The 20,618-nt window shown below is 41.2% G+C and overlaps 2 protein-coding genes across 2 annotated transcripts; one reads left to right on the forward strand and one right to left on the reverse strand.

Moving 5' to 3' along the window:
• Positions 1-330: 330 nt before the first annotated feature.
• Positions 331-9,105, reverse strand: LOC137292036 (fibrinogen-like protein 1). The gene is made up of 5 exons (XM_067823587.1): positions 8,842-9,105; positions 8,322-8,430; positions 6,544-7,166; positions 1,852-1,914; positions 331-483 (listed from the first exon to the last, which is right to left on the reverse strand). The coding sequence occupies exons 1-5, from the start codon at positions 9,103-9,105 to the stop codon at positions 331-333; spliced, it is 1,212 nt and encodes a 403-aa protein (XP_067679688.1).
• An 8,265-nt stretch (positions 9,106-17,370) lies between these two features.
• LOC137292037 (uncharacterized) lies at positions 17,371-18,684 on the forward strand. Its single transcript, XM_067823589.1, has one exon. The coding sequence runs from the start codon at positions 17,374-17,376 to the stop codon at positions 18,682-18,684; it is 1,311 nt and encodes a 436-aa protein (XP_067679690.1). The 5' UTR covers positions 17,371-17,373.
• The last annotated feature ends 1,934 nt before the right edge of the window (positions 18,685-20,618 follow it).

The raw sequence follows: 20,618 nt of genomic DNA on the forward strand, positions 1-20,618 counted from the left end.
AGCTTACCACGAAACGGGAAAAAGATAAAGGAACTGTTGTAGTATTATTTGTTCACTTATTTGTTTTCCTCAGTATTGCTCAGTTTTCACCCTCATATGTTATGTTTGTCACAACCCTTTTTAGTGTTAAGAATTGAAATTGTTACTTTCACTTTACCTTCAGTGATTTGGTTCTCTGTGTTGTGGTAGGTCTACGTTTCTGCGTTTGGACCCTTGACTGGGTGCTTTTTTGTGGGGAACCTTCACCTTCTCCTTGACAGCAACAGCAGATTTCTTCGTTGCCTGTGTAGCTCCTTGCATAGATGTCGTCTTCTTTAAGGCAGGTACTGTCTAATCTTCTTCAGCAATGCTGGCTGACGTCTTCGTACGCGTCTTTGGCAAGGGAGGGGAGGCTACTCCATCCTGTAGTGATGAAAACATTTCATCCATGTCTGTGCTGAGTGTGCCGTCTGCGTGGCGTCGTCGGACCTCTTTCTCGTAATCCTGAAAAAGGTGCATATAAGAGAGACCCACTTACAGCCAAGATTTAACAGTTATAGCCAAACCTGTGGAATTACAGTCAATACATTAGCCATAGAGACGTGTATTGAAATTAAGCTTCAGCAGCAAAAGATATAGCGAGATTGCGGTATAGGGGCAAATACGAAAAAACGTTTCTTCAACTTACCTGAAGGATGTCTACTCCATGCTCTCTGTAGCAAATGTATTTATAAAGTTTTCAAGTTTAAGATGCCGACCTCCTGAAAAAAATATTTAAAACAAATATGAACAATTCAACTTAAAAATTTATCTCTCCAGTCGATCTTTCGTTTATTAGCTGTGAAATTTGCTTCGTGTGGGTTGTCGTCGATGGCAACTTCTCTCCAACCTGTCTGACAACACTCGTAGCCATCATCAGTGTCCCCGGTACCTTTGGCGTCCATGTCAAAGTCACAGAGTTTCTTGACGTTGGTGAGAAGTCGATAAATTTTGTGACATTTGATTTGGTACAATAGTCACCATGTGCGAAGACGGCTATTTAGATGGCGGGATGTCAGCTTGGAATCGCTGTATCATGTTCTGGAGTCGACCTCTTATTTCTGTCAGACAGGCGTTCATGGAACCGGTTGTGTCGAAGGAGAAGACAATCTCCACCAGGAGGACGTGAAGCCACTTTGACTCTACGGAATAATGTATGACTGAACAATACTAGCCACAAAAATATTATCCCAGTTGAAAAGTACGATAACAATGTCAAAGGTACATATAAACTTTAATGGAGAGATCATGAGACCATAACAAGTCGGGAGAATTTCACCTGAAAAGTAAATCACAATGACGTCACGTGTCCACAAGCGGAACAGGGGTCAAACGTCGATTTCACAAGCTCAATAGCGGGTACGTCCACTATAGGCATTGAGAACAACAATGCATCGACGACGCATAGAGCCTATCAAACGTGCAAGGAAGGCTTGTGGGACGTCACGCCAGATTCTCCCAAGTTCTGTCAAGGACGTTATCTGGCGGATGAGGAAAACGGCGTAGACGTCGATCCATCTCGTACCAAACATGCCCTATCGGGGAGAGACCCAGTGAATTTGCAGGCGAAGGCAATATGTCAGCGTTGTGGTGTTGCAAGAAATCCATAGAAACCCTTCCCGTATGAGGGCGGGCATTTTCCTTTTGAAATGTTTACCCAGGATCATGACGTTGCAGAAAAGGAATTGCCACAGGTACAAGAATCTGATCCCTGTAGCCCACAACAGTTAAGTTGACCTGAACAATCACCACATGAGTTCTTTGGCGTGCTGTTATTCCACAACAAAGCATCACGGAACCATGACCGCCAAGACGATTCTTCAAGACACTGACCTGTGTGTCGTGTTCTTCCACGTTGACGTCCATCACTATGGGAAATGTAAAACCTGGACTCATCTGTAAAAACAACATTTCTCCACCAGTCTGCGGAAATGATTTCGGCTCCACACTCGGCGACGTTGTGTCAAGGTAGGTCGTATTGGGGAACGTCGTAGTCTGATCCCGTGATGACGTAACGTTGTCGAACTGTGTTGGGGTGAAAACGGCGACGTAGTGGTGTGGTCTGGGCAGTCATCACTGCAGTCTGAAACCTTGGGTCACCCTTGTCCATCTGTCCTGTCTTGGCATTGTTACACGTAGACGTCCAGAACGTGGCCGGTCGATGACGTCATTTGTGTTGTAGTAGCGTCTCACCAGTGCAGAAATGCTGTTCGGGTGGCAGTGAAAATGTGCAGCCAGGTGTCGTTGAGACCTTCCCCTACGGACCATCCCAATGGCCACATGACGTTGTGCAGACATTAGTCTTGGCATGCTATGCGTTTCAATAGTCGTTTCATTTTTTGAACGATCGCAAGGACAGGGGTTCAGCTTTCTAAAGTGACAGTGTTGTTTAGCATTCATTTGCTCTGTTTCTCTTATCCAAAATGCACGTGCAACAACGTATTGCACGTCTCAAGGGGGAAACCACTGACGTCACGGAGTGTGGCTCGTGCACGCATGTTGGATACATGTCATTATTTCTGAGTTTAAATCCTTATGTGTCTACACTTGTTTACACATGTGTGTAAATTCAACCGACTAATGTGTAATGCTACTCCTATCTTCTTACGAAGTCTTGCCGTGTTCATATTTTATGCTTATAATCGGCGTCACCGTAGCTTGAAGGCTGTAAATGTATCTGTATCATAGACCGATGGCCTACATTCACATGGATATAGAAAGAAAGATGTTTGATAAATTGAGATTTTAATTTTTTGTATACCCTGTTTCTTTTAGTGCCTAATATATATTAATCACCACAGAAAAGACCAGTTTCATTCTTTCCTGTGTACTGGACACTGTACATTACTTTATGTTGACTACAGTTAAGCCAGGTAAGCATTGTTTCAGATTAAATTATCTCATGTTAATAAGATTGTATTCCTTTCTTCTTCACGATCTCTCTGTTAGTTCGTGATAAAAAAACCTGTAATCTGTTAGTAGTGTTACGGAATCTGAACTGTGGTGGTAAAATGATCCTCCTAATCGAGCTATTCAGTATTTTCACGAAGGGAGCAAGCACTATGTTTCTTGTTCGTTTCTCAATGGTTCTAGATCTGTTTCTTATATATGCATAACATTGATCCGTGTATATTGAACAACAACATCAACAACAAGAACAACAACGTTGTTGGTGAGAGAATCTCGCCAAGATACAAGCTCAAAACCTCTACCTCCATCATCATTGCAGTTTGTCATCAACAATATAATGACGTATTTCAACTTTTGGTTACGTGCAGTTCGTTATTACCGAACGTTAGTCGGGTGGAACGCGTACCCTCACGTCGATATTCAGTCGGTTAGGGACACTATAAGTGTGTCTATCTTACAAGCACATCCGCTATATATCAGGTATACACCTACAAGCCCCCCTCTCGCACAAAAGCCCCCCTCTATGTTTGTCTGTCTTACACGCACACCAACTCTCGGGCATACACCTACAAGCCTCTCTCTCGCTCACACACGTTTTACATGTGTCTGTCTACGCTTACAGGCTCTCTTGGGACTTCACTACCCTCCAAATGCCGGTGACACATGTAATTACTTTCAGATTGTTTCTTGTAAAAATACACAGTTATCAAAAGTTATTAAAATATTGTCCACATAACCTATAAAAATGACGTTGAAATTTGCCATACAGTCTTAGTATTAAGTTTGATTATGAATTTTCCCACATTATGTATAATTTAATTCTAAGAAAAAGTTTACAGTTCCTTGTATCGATCTGTTTTATAAACCGCGAATTCTCACGGCGCTTCAAGGGAGATAACCCACTGTCGCACAGCAAGTGCTTCAATCAGAATCTCGCACACCAAACATTGAGTTTTTCCCGGGTTGAATGTATAGGGATACAAAAGATAGTCACAGGCCAAATTCCTCAATCAATATGACCACACCCGCCATCAACCCCCCTCCCCCCGCAACACCCATTCCCCCCAAAAGAAAGTAGAAAAGAAATAATCAAATAAACAGAAATAAACAACAACAACAACACAGACCCAACCCTCCAAAATCTAACAGAAAAACCCAAACCAATTCATAGAAACCAAAAACAAAACAACAGATTAACACAACACAAAAGAAACAATACAAACGAATAAAATACCTGACAAAGACAATGTCAAAGACATTATGAATCGACAAAATCCCAAAATACTAACACGTGTGCATTAACCCTATGCATAAATATTCAAGACAATCCGATCGATACCTATCTGATGCACTGTGTGTTGTGATATTAGTAATGCTTCATTCCATTTCGAACGAAAAAAATAGTTGTGGTGTCTGTTTCTATCCTGCATTACAAGCTTTAGTCGTGAGAGATAACCTGGCATTCACAGACTTCCAAGCTGTTAAACGCTAGTGCAGTGTACGGTTTAAGTGGATAAACTGCGCATACTGACGTCAGTATATTAATATGCATTCTTGAAGTGTCGTCAGTATTTGTAGGCCATTCCTTATTCTATTTAGGAAACAATTTATACCTAGCTCGCCATAATTATAGCTAGAATACTGGCGAATGTGGCATTCAGCAACACAAGAAGTTTCAAACAAATCAATAATTTTACCTAGCTTAGTTGTTTCCGATCATAAAATTAGTCTTGAACTCAGCCTTGAAGCGAACACCAGGCGCGTAGCAAGCCAGCTGCGAAGCTAATATATTTAAATAGTATTGAAGGTTTGCTCAACCTTGTGCGCAACAATCACCTTATAACGGTATTGGCATTTATCAAGTACAAACGTGTTAGCACTCTACCTATAGTAGAAGATGTTTATTTATGTACATCACCTACCACATCAGTCTGTCCTAAATCACCGTCATTATAACTTGAAGAACGCCGTCTTGTCTTTATCCCTATCTATGTTGTATACTATTTATGACTCTTCACAAGTGTAAGCTATATACTAGAGATAGTATGAATGTTTTTAACCTTTGTGATCTTTGTTGTGACGACATGTCCCTGAAATTTCATTCAGACAACTGTTGTCATGAAGCTATCGTTGTAATATTACCGGGGCGGTGGGGTAGCCTAGTAGTTAAAGCGTTCGCTCGTCACGCCGAAGACCCAGGTTCGATTCCCCACATGGGTACAATGTGTGAAGCCCATTTTCTGGTGTCCCCCGCCGTGATATTGCGGGAATATTGCAAAAAGAGGCGTAAAACTAAACTCACTCACTCACTGACTGTAATATTACCGCTGGCATATCGTTTAGCACCGCCAAATCGAAGTATTGTTGGCTATCGGACTGACCGAATGATATAATTTTGTTGTGTGTTGTTGGTTTGCTGTGACTGGACATTTTTTGCTGTGACAGACATACGGGAGGCTGCATATGCAAACGAATGATTATGTCACGTGTCAGTGCCATGTCCAACTAAACGCTCTTGCAATGTTAAAATTCTGGACACATGTTGAGGCTTCTGTAGGGCCTAGCAGACTGACAAGAGACTGTACGCTCGTTTGATGAAATGACCTTTCTTTGTCGTTCAACAGAGACCCGTCCACCATAACAGCCTACAGGCATTTACTATATGGTACAGTCGTCTTAAATCTAGCTCTGAAGTCAAACCAAGGAAACAGAGTATACAGTAACTTCATGTATGACATGTAACGATAGTGATCTGGTACCTCTGTTTAACATGTCGAACGCATCAGGTTCTTGTTTCACAAAGCCATTGCAGCGCTACGACTGTCGCCCCTCCTATACTGTAACGTAGACTCGTCACGCCGAAGAACCAGGACCCTATGTCACAAAGATATCTTAACTCTACGTGTGTCATACCTCCTATACTGTAACGTAGACTCGTTATGCCGAAGAATCGGGACCCTATGTCACAAAGCTATCTTAACTCTACGTGTGTCGTACCTCCTATACTGTAACGTAGACTCGTCACGCCGAAGAACCGGGACCCTATGTCAGAAAGCTATCGCAGCACTACGACTGCCGTAAGTCCATGTTGAAGTAAAGGAAGTACAAAAGTCGTGGTGCTACGATAGCCTTGTGAAACGGGGCCCTGGTTCTTTACGTGTTTCACTGAATTCCGCGATGTCTTACTAAACAACATCAGTTCACGAAACGATCATGCCCGTTTGCGTATTTACCCTTTATTCCCATGGGATGTATAAGTAGACATGTTGACAGGTGACAGATTAAATGAGCTGGTGCATGTCAAAAAACGATTACACCTGTGTCGTAGGGTGTTGGGTGAGGTGACTGGGGAGGAGGTGGTGGTGGTGTTCTAGTTTCAAACCCGTGTGTCGACCAGGCGTTAAATCTGCCATTATAATTCATATACTGAACAGTACAGCTATCTCCAGTTACTGGATACATCGCTGATAAATATTGTAAAACAGACAGAGGCTCCCCGTTATCACAAAGAAATCAGGTTCCAGGAATGTGCGCCCATATGTGTGAAGGAAAGAGGTATTCATCTTGACGAGCGACATAAGTCAGGTGTCAATCGCATTGTATAGCAATGTGTACCTCGGACACTCTTCTAGGATCTCCCTCCCAGAACACCTCTTCAGGATCTCCACTGATATTGACTGCACCTGGATTTAGTCGGCCATTGGGGTTGCAACGTGCACAGTTCTTGAACCACCATCCAGCTCCGTGAATTTGTGAACAACTTCCAGTTGGATTATCATCATTGTCTCTGTCGTAGGTGCTGAATTTAGCCCCTTTCAGCTCTGTTAACGTGTCATTGAGACGATTTTTACTGGATTGTCCTTCGGGTAAACTGTCAAATGTCAATCTGTATCCATCATCTTCATCAGTTAGCTTGAAGTTTTTAAAGTTGCCTTGTTTATATGTCGGGCAGCATCTGGGGTTGTAAGAGAGACGAATCACAAGCTGACATATCGCCCGGTCATTCATCGCTCGTATTTTCTCAAAACCAAGCCAGTGATCACCTGTGGCATTCCCAAATCCTTCTCGATAGTCTCGCCAAGTTCTGTTGAAGTTGATGCCATGCTGCTGCCTCTGAATGTAGGTTCTTCCTCCAAACCTCAAATCGCAGTAAACTTCGAATGGCGAGGAAAAGGTATTAGGTTCGACCGTGAAGACACCCTTGCCTGTTGCTCCAGTCCTGTATCCCTCGCTGCAATCTGATAATGAAACAGGGTTGGTGAGACAACCAGTTTTAGGGTAAACATCCTGTTTAAATTTATTTATCGTTCATCATTTAGAAATAATGTAAAAATGTGCTAAGTGTCCGTTCAGCTCAATTTCTTTTATCACAGAATAAAGTAAATACACTTTACCACCTGTAGTAAAATCTTTCAGGGTCACTTTCAACCTTCAAAACAAGCTCTTACACCTATCTCTTCAGGCAATCGTATCGTCTCTGTATATTCTCACAACTGTGCGCTTAGAGCATGCAATGGGCATGGAGTTTGCGCTTTACAAATGGACTGTTACGCTATGTTATGTAACATTTAATCATACAGACATTTACAAATTGGCATTTAGATCAAAAGCCAGTGGGATCATAAAACACAACTGCTTTATAAAAAAACCCCATTAAGCCTTGGAAAAGGAATGCCAGTGATAAAATGGTTTTGAAACAAAAACAAAAGGGAGGGAGGGAGTTTGGTTTTTACGCCGCTTTTAGCAATATTCCAGCTATATCACGGCGGGGGACACCAGAAAATGGGCCTTACACATTGTACCCACGTGGGGAATCGAACTCGGGTCTTCGGCGTGACGAGCGAACGCTTTAACCACTAGGCTACCCCACCGCCCCACAAAAACAAAAACGAAAAGCCTCAACAGATCCAAAACTATCAGCTTCAAACATGTAATATTACTTAATTCCTGCATGTGGGTACCAAAGTGATTAATCCTGTTCCTTAAATAAAACGTGACAGTGGCGTAGTGGTTGAAGCGTTCGCTCTACGCATAAGGCCATGTACGATTCCCCACATGGGCACAATGGGTAAAGTCCAGTTTGGTGACCTCGTCTTGATATTGCTGGAATGTTTCTAAAAGGTGCGTACAGCTAAACTCACCCACTAACACTTATGTACTCTAACTGCTTAATGCATCATTTGTACATGACAGGTACCCGACTACACATAGGATCTGTGTGTTGACATTATCGTTGTCATTATTTTGTATATTACAAGTATATAACGAAAGTGGGGGCAGTGGTAGTAACTATCTTACATAGTTTCTCGTTTGCCTTTACAGATTCTTCCAGGTATGAGTTTTGTTTTTGAAAAATAATATTAAAAAATGATAAGGATAACGTCAATACTTACCATACCAATACCGTTGGCAGTACCTACCAGCAAAACTGCCAAAACAATCGCAATGCTCCATTCTTGAATTTGACCAGTAGCCGCCATTTTCACACGGGGTAGGGTACGTCTGAAATATGGAAATATTGTCTTAACATAATGTTGGACACAGAATCAGAAGAGAAGAAAATCAGAGTTAAACGCTTACTGCTTCGGGTTGAACATGAAAATGACGAATATTTCAAGGTATGATACTGCTGAAAAAAAAACAGAACGGACAACTACACACTTTCGTGAAGCATGCCAATAGTTCTCCATCTGTTATTATTCCCGAGACGTGACAGGTCGAAATGATTTTAGAACAATGAGGGGAGATGGGGGAAGCTAGTGGTTAAAACATTCGCAGAAGATACGGGTTCGAATCCACACATGAATACAGTGTGTACTGGTGTTCTCCGTCATGATATTACTGGAATATTGCAAAAGGTGGCGGAAAACTAAACTCGCTCACTCTCTTAACACTACATTAATCGTGACCCACCTGTCTGTACGTGACATCGGAGATCTTCATATCCTGCAGCCTGGACATAGTTATGAGGCTACACGTTCGGTTCTCCGCCAACATGATGGTAGCCAAGCAGCTATCAGACCAAGCACATCTCTTCAAACAGTCAAGAATAAATTCCTGACCCGCTGCGGAAACATTTTCAGAAGGGGTAAACACTTTGGCAGTTGCCCCGAACGAGAGACGTGCATTTAACAATAAGATACAAAGTGTCAGTGTCGATACAGTAAGCTTAGACATCGTGTTGCCTTACTCTCCTGTACTTCAGTGTGCTACAAATACACATCAGTCCACGAAAACAGAACCTCCTACAAAATGTGCATCGTCCTTTGCTTCATATATCTAAGCATACTGACTCGGACAAATAGCAACTGTTGTAGGCCGTCTTCAAAGTGATGGATTTTTATGAAATCTTAACCGATGCTCTATAAGTGCTAATAACATTACATTAAAACCGACACGTTACAATCAACGAAGAAATAAAAAATAAAGATTTCTCATTAAGGAAGGGCGTAAATATTTCAAAAGATAAACATTACAATACTGTATTTCATTATCGCTTTTGTAAGTACTCAGAGCTAGTCATGTCGCCATATCACCAGAAAAAGAATGGAATTCTAAAGGGCAGATTAACTTTGAATAATGATTTATAATAGCCTCCCTACACACCGCGGGCATTATGTAAACTTCAGTATGTTCTCTGCGAAAGACAAAACATTCCACAGTGTATTCCCTTTTATCAGTAGAAGCCCTTCATGTTCTTGTAGCAAAGTGCCCCTGACAAAACGATCAAATGAGGTCATTTCAATGCAGTGATAGCCCATTCATTTGCAAACTAGTTTTAGTATCCATCAATTTCCAGCAATGATTGATCGAAAGGGATTGGGAAATGAAAGTTCATTTTTTTACCGGTGCGACATGTGCTGATACAAAACAAGGGTGATTATAGGAGATATGCAGCATTAATGGTGACTACAAATTGCTGTCGATGTTTACTACGTAGTTAGTGATTGTTAATGTTGAAGTTTGATAGTCAAAGATAGTTCGGTTTCTTTTCTATAGCAGAAATCTAAAGGTGGTTTGATGATATTATAAAATTAATACATGTAGTAGTTCTTGTTGGAACTTGCTATTCGGACTGGTATTATCGTGAACTGGTGGCTTTTATATTCCTTTTCTTCCTGACAGGGTGAAAGTTGCCGAAAGTGAAAGTAACAGAACTCTTAAACAGTTACATACTTTTGGACAAAGCTTGCGGTACTTGTCAGTCTAGTGATTAAGTGTAGTAATTGGATAGTTGGATAATTTGTATTTTCCACATTTCTATGGCGACCGGATACTTAGAAGATGAGGGAAGGGCTCATTTGAAACTGAAACTGAAAATGAAAACTGCAAAGTCTTTGAAAATTTCTATCATATATACATCAGGCTTATGGTTCTTTGATGATTTTGAAAAGTACGGTGTGGCCGATATTTGATATTGTATTTTTACAATTATGTACATATTAGTTTTAACTCATTTAGCAATTTTATGAATGTTTGTATATTAACAGTTTATTGCAATTGCAGAGATATTACTTCACATTTGTATAGTTATTCACAATTGTATAACAATCACTTTGCATTCCAGGTATAACGTTCTGTATTTATAGTAATGAATGCTTTACTATCAACAGGTATAACATTTTGAAACAGACTATACTCAGTATTGTCAGTCAGAAACATATCTATTAATAGCCATGAGGTCAGTGCTATCCTAGTTTCATTAAGGGTGGTTAGGTAGGGTCATTACATTATTATGTGCCCTTAATTGATCCAATCTGATTGGATCATTCAAACTCTTGTCCTCTTTCACTAACCCAAGTGTTCACTCCACTCTCTTTGCCTGCACTGACAAGACATTTATAGCGTGCTGGATAATACCATCTTAGAACACCACCAAAGGTCAGTTTAATCTTTATATCAATTAATTAGTGTGTATACCTTTAAATGCTATATTGTTGATGTTTATGTGTTAATAAAAGCTGTAATTTATGTGTAAATATAAACTGCAACTTGTATGTATTTGTACAAGTTAGTCTCGGCGTGTTAGGGTTACAAAGCTTGCTAGTAATTCAATAATATTTTAGTGTGTAATATTTAATATGAATTCAAATAAGTTATCCATTTCATTGAAGGGTTTTCAGTCTTCCGTGAGTAAAGGTTGCACTTTTGGATGGTTGATTGATTGATTTTATATACGAGAGAAAGTATGGTGTGTGTGTGTGCGTATGTATGTATGAATGTGATAGAAATTTGAACTAGTTATATTATGTCCTAGGCGTTGAAATGGTAGAGTGTATATGTTTAGTTTACGTTATCCTAACTTTAACGTTGATCATTGTTTATACAGATTATACGTGCGATTGACTGACTTGGCGGCTTGACAGGGCTGCACTGTGTACCCTAGTGCCATACACCGGGTAGGAATGTATATTTATGTTGTTTTGCGTACTGTATATACTTTATCGGGGCATGTTTACTGTATTTATATGTCTCCCTAACTTAATATTCATGGCAATTACGATCGCCCTTGTAGTTTATATGTAACGATAGTATTTCACCTAAACAACTCCTTTTACAACTCCTGTATATATTATGACTTATGTATTTCTTGAATCATGTGTTGTTTCAGGGTGACGTTATTAGAACGGAATAAATATTCTCACACCCGTAACCAGTGTCCTGGAGTCATTATAATCCACGCACAAACCCGGTTACAAATTGGAGCCCCCAGTGAGGACTATCATTCCTTGAGATAGTACAGCCAGAGAGGACAGTCAACAGAGTTAGCCAGTCAGCAGATTCCGATCCAGGTGATCATAGCTCTATACAGATCGTTGTGAAGACTGTTTTAGCATACCTGGACTGTGTGGTGCACCTGAATTATGTGGACTTTCTAGAGACGCTCATATCATCGATACTTGCATATTGTACAGTTGTATACCATTGTCTTGGTCCCCCACTGCTGCAGCTAGGTTGTTTTGGTTTTGTTTTTTTTTGTTTACAGTCACATTGCCGGCTCATCATGTAACACTTCCGTTGATACCAACACATAGTTATTAGATACTTTATAGTATATTTCTTGCATCCTACCAAAGCCAAGCAATAAAGATGTGATTAATTCTGTTCTTAGTTGTTCACTTGACACCATACGGTGTTTGTGTTTCATTTATACTTGTTTGCCTCTACCATAGTCATTGATTTCTTGGTGTGGTTGTGTGTGGGTAAGTGATGTAGTTTGACTCTTGTTTGCACCATAAAGGTATTCTTTATACTGGTTACAATTGCCTAAATAAATATCAAAATAAAATAATCTACATACATACAACTGTATTGCCAACCAGTATTAAAGTTAAGTTATAGTACATAACTGGTAAACCATTCATATAATCATATAGCCAAAAACAATAGTTGACCAATTGACTGCTGCACCACTGCACTTGCCCTGTCCTTTGCACATTAATACTTACTGTCTTCGTATATCTCTCATATCTAACTGGACAGTATGTGTTAGTGGTTGATATGTTGGGTTTGTACTCGGATCAGTATATTCAGTGATATTTAGGTCAGTCTAACTTAGTTTCTAATTGAAGTCACATATAGTTATTTTGTCCAGTAGTGACTTAGTTTGCAGGAGTCAACTTTTGGGTTTGGAAATCGCCGCTTCCAGTCTGCTGTTCTCAAGTTGATGTTTGAAGACAACTTATTTCATTCCAGGCATGATGCAGAACATTACTAACTTGTTTTTTCTTTCAGCTTCTTGACTTGCTGATGGGCGTTTACACATGACTCCCTTCTTTAGAACGCTTTAGTGTTCGCTTTAGTGTCGCTTTAGTGTTAGTGTTTAGTTAGTTGGTTACCAGTAGTAGTTGTTATTGAATTCCATCAGTAACATTGGTGCGTTGCTTACATCCAGTACATTATTACCACAGGCAATTCTACTCTGTGGATGTTATATTTCTCTGAAGGCACTCATTTGGATTAACATTTGGCTTTTGGTTTAGTAACTGTGGGTTACTTTGGGTAGTTACCTCTTTTCCCCTTTCTGAAGGCATTATTCACCAATAATATCGCTACTCTGCCTATCATAACTATGGAGTTCACTCAAGAAGAACTCAAGAATATGCTCACCATATTTGAGAAGATGGGAATGTCACCAAAGACTGATAGTACGGAAGACTTCAAGACTTGGCTCGGTGACATGTCCAAACAAGAAGGTCCATTGCAGGGGCCGGATGTCAAACCACCCCCTCCATCAGCATCGGCCAAGGCAGAACAGACTCCAACTGCTTCTTTTCACTATTTCCCGAAGATACCCTTCTTCAGTGGAGAAGTAGGTAAAGACACTCCCTATGACTTATGGCGCTTTGAAGTGGATTGCCTACTCCAGTCAAAGACCTATCCACATGATGTCATTCTGCAGGCTATTAGGAAATCTTTGAAAGGAGAAGCTGCTCTCATAGCCATGAAACTCGGACGAAATGCTACGGTTGAAACCCTGTTAACCAAGATGAAGAGTGCCTTTGGGACCTTAAGAAGGAGAGCTACTCTTCTGTCTGAGTTCTACAGTTGTTCTCAAAGGGATGATGAAGACGTCACTGCGTGGGGTTGTAGGCTTGAGAATATGTTATACCAGATAACAGAGCACCGGTCTATCCCAGAGGATGAACAGGACGAGATGCTGAGGACTCGCATGTGGGATGGACTCAAGCCAGGACTGAAGAGTGTAGCTGCTCACAAGTTTGATGCCATCACCAACTTTGATGATCTACGACTTTGTTTGAGGGAAACAGAATTTGACTTGAGGAGAGACAAGTCCGCAGTACCTGTGAAGAAGCAGTCAGCCTCAGCTAAGATGGTCAATACCTTGAATCCATCTGGTGTTGCTGCAACAAAGGAGGAAGTTACAGATCTTAAAGCCATGATGGAGGAGATCCGGAGGGAGGTATCTGAATTGAAGGAACAGAGTCAGGTTCAGGCACAAGTAAATCAACAGCAAATACACAATCCACCCAGTGCCCAAAGAGTTTCCAATAAATACCACAAATACCTGGGAAATGCGTCAAAGTCTAACGTTGAAGATGCTTATCCCAGACACCCTCTGTCAGCAAAGGACAAATACTTCACCCCTCCATCTGCATTTGGATCTTCTAGATCATTTACAGGGGATCAACAACAGCCGAGACAAGATGTCACTGACGTACCTGGGTCGTTATCCGGCCTATCTTCAAACAGTTACCCACAAAGACATGGACCACCTAGATGTTACAGATGTGGATATCTTGGCCATATTGCGCGGGGATGTCGAGTCAGACTGGATCATCTTAGGCACCCTTTAAACTTTCCCAAGCCTATGGGGAAGGGCCACCTATAGGTTTACTTGGGAGCCCTAAGGATAAGCAGATACCCGGCAGATTGGTGGGGACAGCCAATGAAGTGGAAATTGCGATTGACAGTGTACCAGTTAGCGCTTTATTGGACACAGGAGCCACAGTATCAGTACTTTCAGAATCATTCTATCTTCAACATTTGCAACATATTCCCATAGAGCCACTGGATGATGTCTTAGATATCGAATGTGCAGGAGGAGAATCTCTCCCGTATAGAGGATTTATAGAAGTTGGTGTTACAGCTGAAGGTAGAGGAGTCGCCACAAAGGAGGAAGTACACTGCTTATTCCTGATTGTACCGGATACAAGATACAATGCTCGTGTACCGGCTTTGCTTGGAACAAACATTTTGAGATATCTACTTGATGACTGTAGGAAGTCTCACGGACAAAGGTTTTTACAGAAAGCGGATTTACACAGCCCATGGTATTTAGCCTATCGGAGTATGGTTTTGCATGACAGGAATCTCTCACGTAATGGCGGCAAGCTGGGACTAGTTAAGAGTGCAGAGGCAAGGAATGTCGTCATTCCCGCAAACAGTAATGTCGTCATTAGAGGATACATTGCAAGAGGAATCAGGTCACCGACCGTTTGTGCCCTTTTACAGCCAACTCTACACTCATATTTACCAGATGACGTAGACATAGCCCCTACTCTAATTTCATATGATGGATTACAAACAGATACAATAGAGGTTCATGTCTCCAATATTACAACCAGGACAGTTGTAGTACCACCCAGATCTCTACTTTGTGAGATACAGCCAGTCACGCTTCAAAGTCCACCACCTGGTTTGCCAGTAGACTCTACCACACTTCTCGACCAAGTGGAGATTGATAAAGAGGGACTTACATCAGATGAATTACAGGCAGGACTGGATGTCATAATGAAGTTTAAGGACATTTTCTCTAAGCACGCTGAAGATCTTGGACACTCTGATATAGTTCGTCATCGGATAGACCTTGATAATCCCATTCCTTTCAAGCAGAGACATAGGCGTATCCCTCCAGCCATGTATGATGAAGTTCGGACACATCTACAAGAGCTTCTATCATCAGGAGTCATACGGCCATCACATAGCCCTTGGGCTTCTAACGTTGTCTTAGCAAGGAGGAAGGACGGACGTTTAAGGATGTGTATAGATTTTCGCCAGCTAAATAATCGGACAATTAAGGACTCTTATGCTCTGCCACGCATTGAGGAATTATTGGACTGTTTGGGTGGAATGAAATATTTCTCGGTTTTGGATATGAAAAGTGGATATCACCAAGTTGAATTAGAGGAGGCACATAAACAGAGGACAGCATTCACGGTTGGCCCCCTCGGATTTTTTGAGTTCAATAGGATGCCTTTTGGATTGTCAAATGCACCAGCCACATACCAAAGGTTGATGGAGCAATGTCTAGAAGGTCTACATCTCAAGATATGTCTGATCTACCTGGATGACCTCATTATATTTTCAAAGACTTATGAAGAGCATGTTGAACGGTTGGAATTGGTCTTCCGGAGACTTGAGCAGTGTGGATTGAAGCTTGCACCTAAGAAGTGCAAATTCTTCAAACGCAAAGTCCGATATGTGGGGTATATTGTCTCAGAGGGGGGAATTGAAGCTGACCCAGAAAAGGTGGACAAAATCAAAGACTGGCCAACACCAACAACACCAGAGGATGTTCGACGGTTCCTAGGGTTTGCTGGGTACTACAGAAAATTTGTAAAGGACTTCTCAAAGATTGCCCGACCTTTGTCAGAGCTTATGCCCAAGACTGGATCCAAGAAGTCAGGTAAACAAGCCAAGGGTGTTGATTGGAATTGGGGTCTAGTTCAAAGTGAGGCTTTCCAGACACTGAAGACCAGACTTACTTCACCCCCTGTACTTGGGTACGCTGACTATTCACAGCCTTTTGAATTGCATACTGATGCGTTAACGCATGGTTTAGGTGCTGTTTTGTATCAACGACAAGATGACAAGCTTCGTGTCATTGCGTATGCCAGCCGGAGTTTGAGTCCATCTGAAAGGAATTATTCAGCTCATAAACTGGAATTTCTGTGTCTCAAATGGTCTATCACTGCAAAATTCCATGATTACTTATATGGCCATCACTTTGAAGTTGTGACTGACAACAACCCACTTACATATGTCTTGACCACAGCTCGTCTGGATGCCACAGGACATCGATGGCTTGCAGCCCTTGCAAGTTACAACTTCAGCATAAGATACAGACCAGGAATAGCTAATACTGATGCAGACACACTGTCTCGTTTACCACACTGGAACAGATCAGAATCAACGGAAACCATTCCTACGGACTCGGTTAGCGCCATCTGTGGAACTATTCACACAACCAACCTGGTGGAGAGTTTGTCTCTATCAGCTTTCATAGTTGGAGATGATGAAGTGACAGAAGACAGATGTGACCTGAATGCAAGGGACTGGAGAAGATTGCAGGCGAAGGACCCTGCCTTAGTTGAGATCATTCAATATCTCACAAAAAGGACGAAACCAGATCGATCTCGCTACATTGGGGACAAGGAGATGACTACATTGCTGAAGAATTACCATCACTTCAGGCTGAAGAGAGGCGTGTTATACAGAGTAATCTGTATTGATGGAGCTTATCAGGAGCAACTGGTCCTCCCATCTAAATGTCGACAAGCAGCTCTGCTTAGTCTACATGACAACATTGGTCACCCAGGCAGAGACAGGACAATTTCCCTCCTGAGAGACAGGTTTTACTGGCCAGGGATGACAAGGGACGTTGAACTCCATCTGCAGAACTGTCCAAGGTGCCTGCGTCGAAAGACAGTTACTACAAGTCGTGCTCCACTCGTAAACATTCAAACCTCACAGCCTTTAGAGCTAGTGTGTATGGATTATCTCAGTTTGGAGCCTTCCAGAGGTGGACAAGAACATGTTCTTGTAATTACGGACCATTTCACACGCTATGCTCAAGCATACCCAACCAAGAATATGACAGCAAAGACCACAGCTGAGATATTCTTCAATAACTTTGTAGTCCACTATGGGCTACCAAAGAGGATTCACTCAGACCAAGGTGCCAATTTCGTTGGGAAACTGATGACCGAACTATGCCATTTGTTGAGAATTGACAAGTCACGTACCACCCCTTATCATCCTATGGGGAATGGGATGTGTGAACGATTTAACCGCACTCTTTGTAACATGCTCGGTACCTTGGATCCAGACAGCAAGAAGAATTGGAAGGCACATGTTGGACCGTTAGTCCATGCTTACAACTGTACTCGCCATGAGACAACATCACTATCTCCATTCTTTTTGATGTTTGGGAGACATCCTCGCTTGCCAGTCGATCTCGCTTTCGGACTTGATATCGAGCCATCAAAGTCTATGTCAAGGTTGGATTATACCAGATCTCTTCGAGAGCGTCTCAAACATGCCTATGATGTAGCTTCCGCATCGGCTAAGAAGGCCCAGTCAAAACAGAAGACCTATTATGATCATACAGCCAGAGCTGCCATATTAGAGATAGGAGACCGTGTACTGGTGAAGATTGTTGCTTATGACGGGAGACATAAGTTGGCGGATAGATGGGAATCAGATGTTTATGTCGTTTTGGATCAACCTACTCCTTCCATCCCAGTGTTTGTTGTTGGTAAGGAAAACGGAGATGGGAAGAAGAAGACTCTACATCGGAATCTGTTGTTGCCAGTTGGGTCGCTTCCAGGACAGGAAGTACCAGTTCAAAAGCTGAGGAAGTGCGGTAAAGCTTCGCCTGCATCTAAAACAGATCCACTAATGGCGAAGTCCAAACCAGTCCCAAAGCCACGGAAACAGAGTAAACCTTCACTTAAACCTCAGCCAGCTCCCGTTGCATCTGATGATGGAGAAGATAGAGATGGAGATGAGGAGTTAGTCAGGATCTGTGAACATACTGTGGATACGTCAGTGTTTGCTGGCAATACAGCAGACAGGCCAACTGAAGATGAAGTAGAACGGGAACTAGAATCGGGAGACAATATCGTTGTCACAGAAGAAGTTGATGATATTGATCATGTCTCACGTAGACAGAATCCATCTCAAGAAGAAGCTGCTGATGCTGATCATGATGCCCATGGACAGACACAATTTCAAGATCATCCTATGACTGCTGCAGATACAGAGGAGGGACAGCAAGCTGCAGCACCCCAGAGGCAGACTCCTGCTCCCCTACCGCGGCGATCTACACGGGCTAGGACACAGCCAAAGTGGATGTCAGGAGGAGAATTTGCTCTCTCGGCAGTAGCTCAACCCGAATGGCTTGTGCGAGCTAATTATCTTAGTTCACTCCTAGCCCAGGGTGTATTTGGCAGCCAACAGCACAGAGCATCAGATGCTATTTTGGATCTCATCACCGGTAAAGACAAATGACGAGGACGTCATTTCTTTGTGGGGGGGAAGTGTGTGGCCGATATTTGATATTGTATTTTTACAATTATGTACATATTAGTTTTAACTCATTTAGCAATTTTATGAATGTTTGTATATTAACAGTTTATTGCAATTGCAGAGATATTACTTCACATTTGTATAGTTATTCACAATTGTATAACAATCACTTTGCATTCCAGGTATAACGTTCTGTATTTATAGTAATGAATGCTTTACTATCAACAGGTATAACATTTTGAAACAGACTATACTCAGTATTGTCAGTCAGAAACATATCTATTAATAGCCATGAGGTCAGTGCTATCCTAGTTTCATTAAGGGTGGTTAGGTAGGGTCATTACATTATTATGTGCCCTTAATTGATCCAATCTGATTGGATCATTCAAACTCTTGTCCTCTTTCACTAACCCAAGTGTTCACTCCACTCTCTTTGCCTGCACTGACAAGACATTTATAGCGTGCTGGATAATACCATCTTAGAACACCACCAAAGGTCAGTTTAATCTTTATATCAATTAATTAGTGTGTATACCTTTAAATGCTATATTGTTGATGTTTATGTGTTAATAAAAGCTGTAATTTATGTGTAAATATAAACTGCAACTTGTATGTATTTGTACAAGTTAGTCTCGGCGTGTTAGGGTTACAAAGCTTGCTAGTAATTCAATAATATTTTAGTGTGTAATATTTAATATGAATTCAAATAAGTTATCCATTTCATTGAAGGGTTTTCAGTCTTCCGTGAGTAAAGGTTGCACTTTTGGATGGTTGATTGATTGATTTTATATACGAGAGAAAGTATGGTGTGTGTGTGTGCGTATGTATGTATGAATGTGATAGAAATTTGAACTAGTTATATTATGTCCTAGGCGTTGAAATGGTAGAGTGTATATGTTTAGTTTACGTTATCCTAACTTTAACGTTGATCATTGTTTATACAGATTATACGTGCGATTGACTGACTTGGCGGCTTGACAGGGCTGCACTGTGTACCCTAGTGCCATACACCGGGTAGGAATGTATATTTATGTTGTTTTGCGTACTGTATATACTTTATCGGGGCATGTTTACTGTATTTATATGTCTCCCTAACTTAATATTCATGGCAATTACGATCGCCCTTGTAGTTTATATGTAACGATAGTATTTCACCTAAACAACTCCTTTTACAACTCCTGTATATATTATGACTTATGTATTTCTTGAATCATGTGTTGTTTCAGGGTGACGTTATTAGAACGGAATAAATATTCTCACACCCGTAACCAGTGTCCTGGAGTCATTATAATCCACGCACAAACCCGGTTACACGGTATTAATGTTTTCTTCACTTAACGGAGAGCATACTTTAACGATGACCTACATACGGGTATCTACAACATGATACCATTCGCGAATTGCAGCAAAATACTGTCAAATACAACACAGTCAATCGTTATTGATGTTATTAACGTCATTCACGCCTCTAGGAACGTATTTCTAGGCATATCGATTTACGCCAAAGATGATTAAGGATTATTTGGTTTACTGTACATTGCCAGGAATATTTATCTCTCTACATTATGTGTAGATGTCAACACTGTTTATTTGTTTGTTTCTAAATGAGAACATAGGAAATAGCAGTATATATTGATATCATCCTGTTAACTTGTGTGTATATGGCCAAAGTCTCGGTCTGAAGAAAAGCGATACGAAAATCTTGTCTAAAGGTAGCAGATTGAATCACAAAAATAGAGCCAGCTTTAACGGTTTAGATCATACCTGATTATAGATTAAATGTTTAGTATTGATGTACCCGGATAAAAGAACATGTCTACAAAAGAACAAAACCATCTTAGACGTTTCGCAGCTCTTTTCTATGAAATCCTAAAAGGAACAGTATAGAATCCTAGAATCCGTTCTATTATTCCATG

The sequence above is a fragment of the Haliotis asinina genome, chromosome 7 (genome assembly GCF_037392515.1).
Source record: "Haliotis asinina isolate JCU_RB_2024 chromosome 7, JCU_Hal_asi_v2, whole genome shotgun sequence".
Taxonomy (NCBI): Eukaryota; Metazoa; Mollusca; class Gastropoda; order Lepetellida; family Haliotidae; genus Haliotis; species Haliotis asinina.

Excerpts from the sequence above, each read along its gene's own strand:
- LOC137292037 (XM_067823589.1), top strand. The coding sequence starts at position 17,374 with ATGACCGAACTATGCCATTTGTTGAGAATTGACAAGTCACGTACCACC.
- LOC137292036 (XM_067823587.1), bottom strand. The coding sequence starts at position 9,105 with ATGTCTAAGCTTACTGTATCGACACTGACACTTTGTATCTTATTGTTA. Across the intron at positions 1,915-6,543 it reads ATCCTAGAAGAGTGTCCGAG|ATGAGTCCAGGTTTTACATT; the intron begins GTACACATTGCT and ends TTGTTTTTACAG. Across the intron at positions 484-1,851 it reads TGGAAGAACACGACACACAG|GATTACGAGAAAGAGGTCCG; the intron begins GTCAGTGTCTTG and ends CACCTTTTTCAG.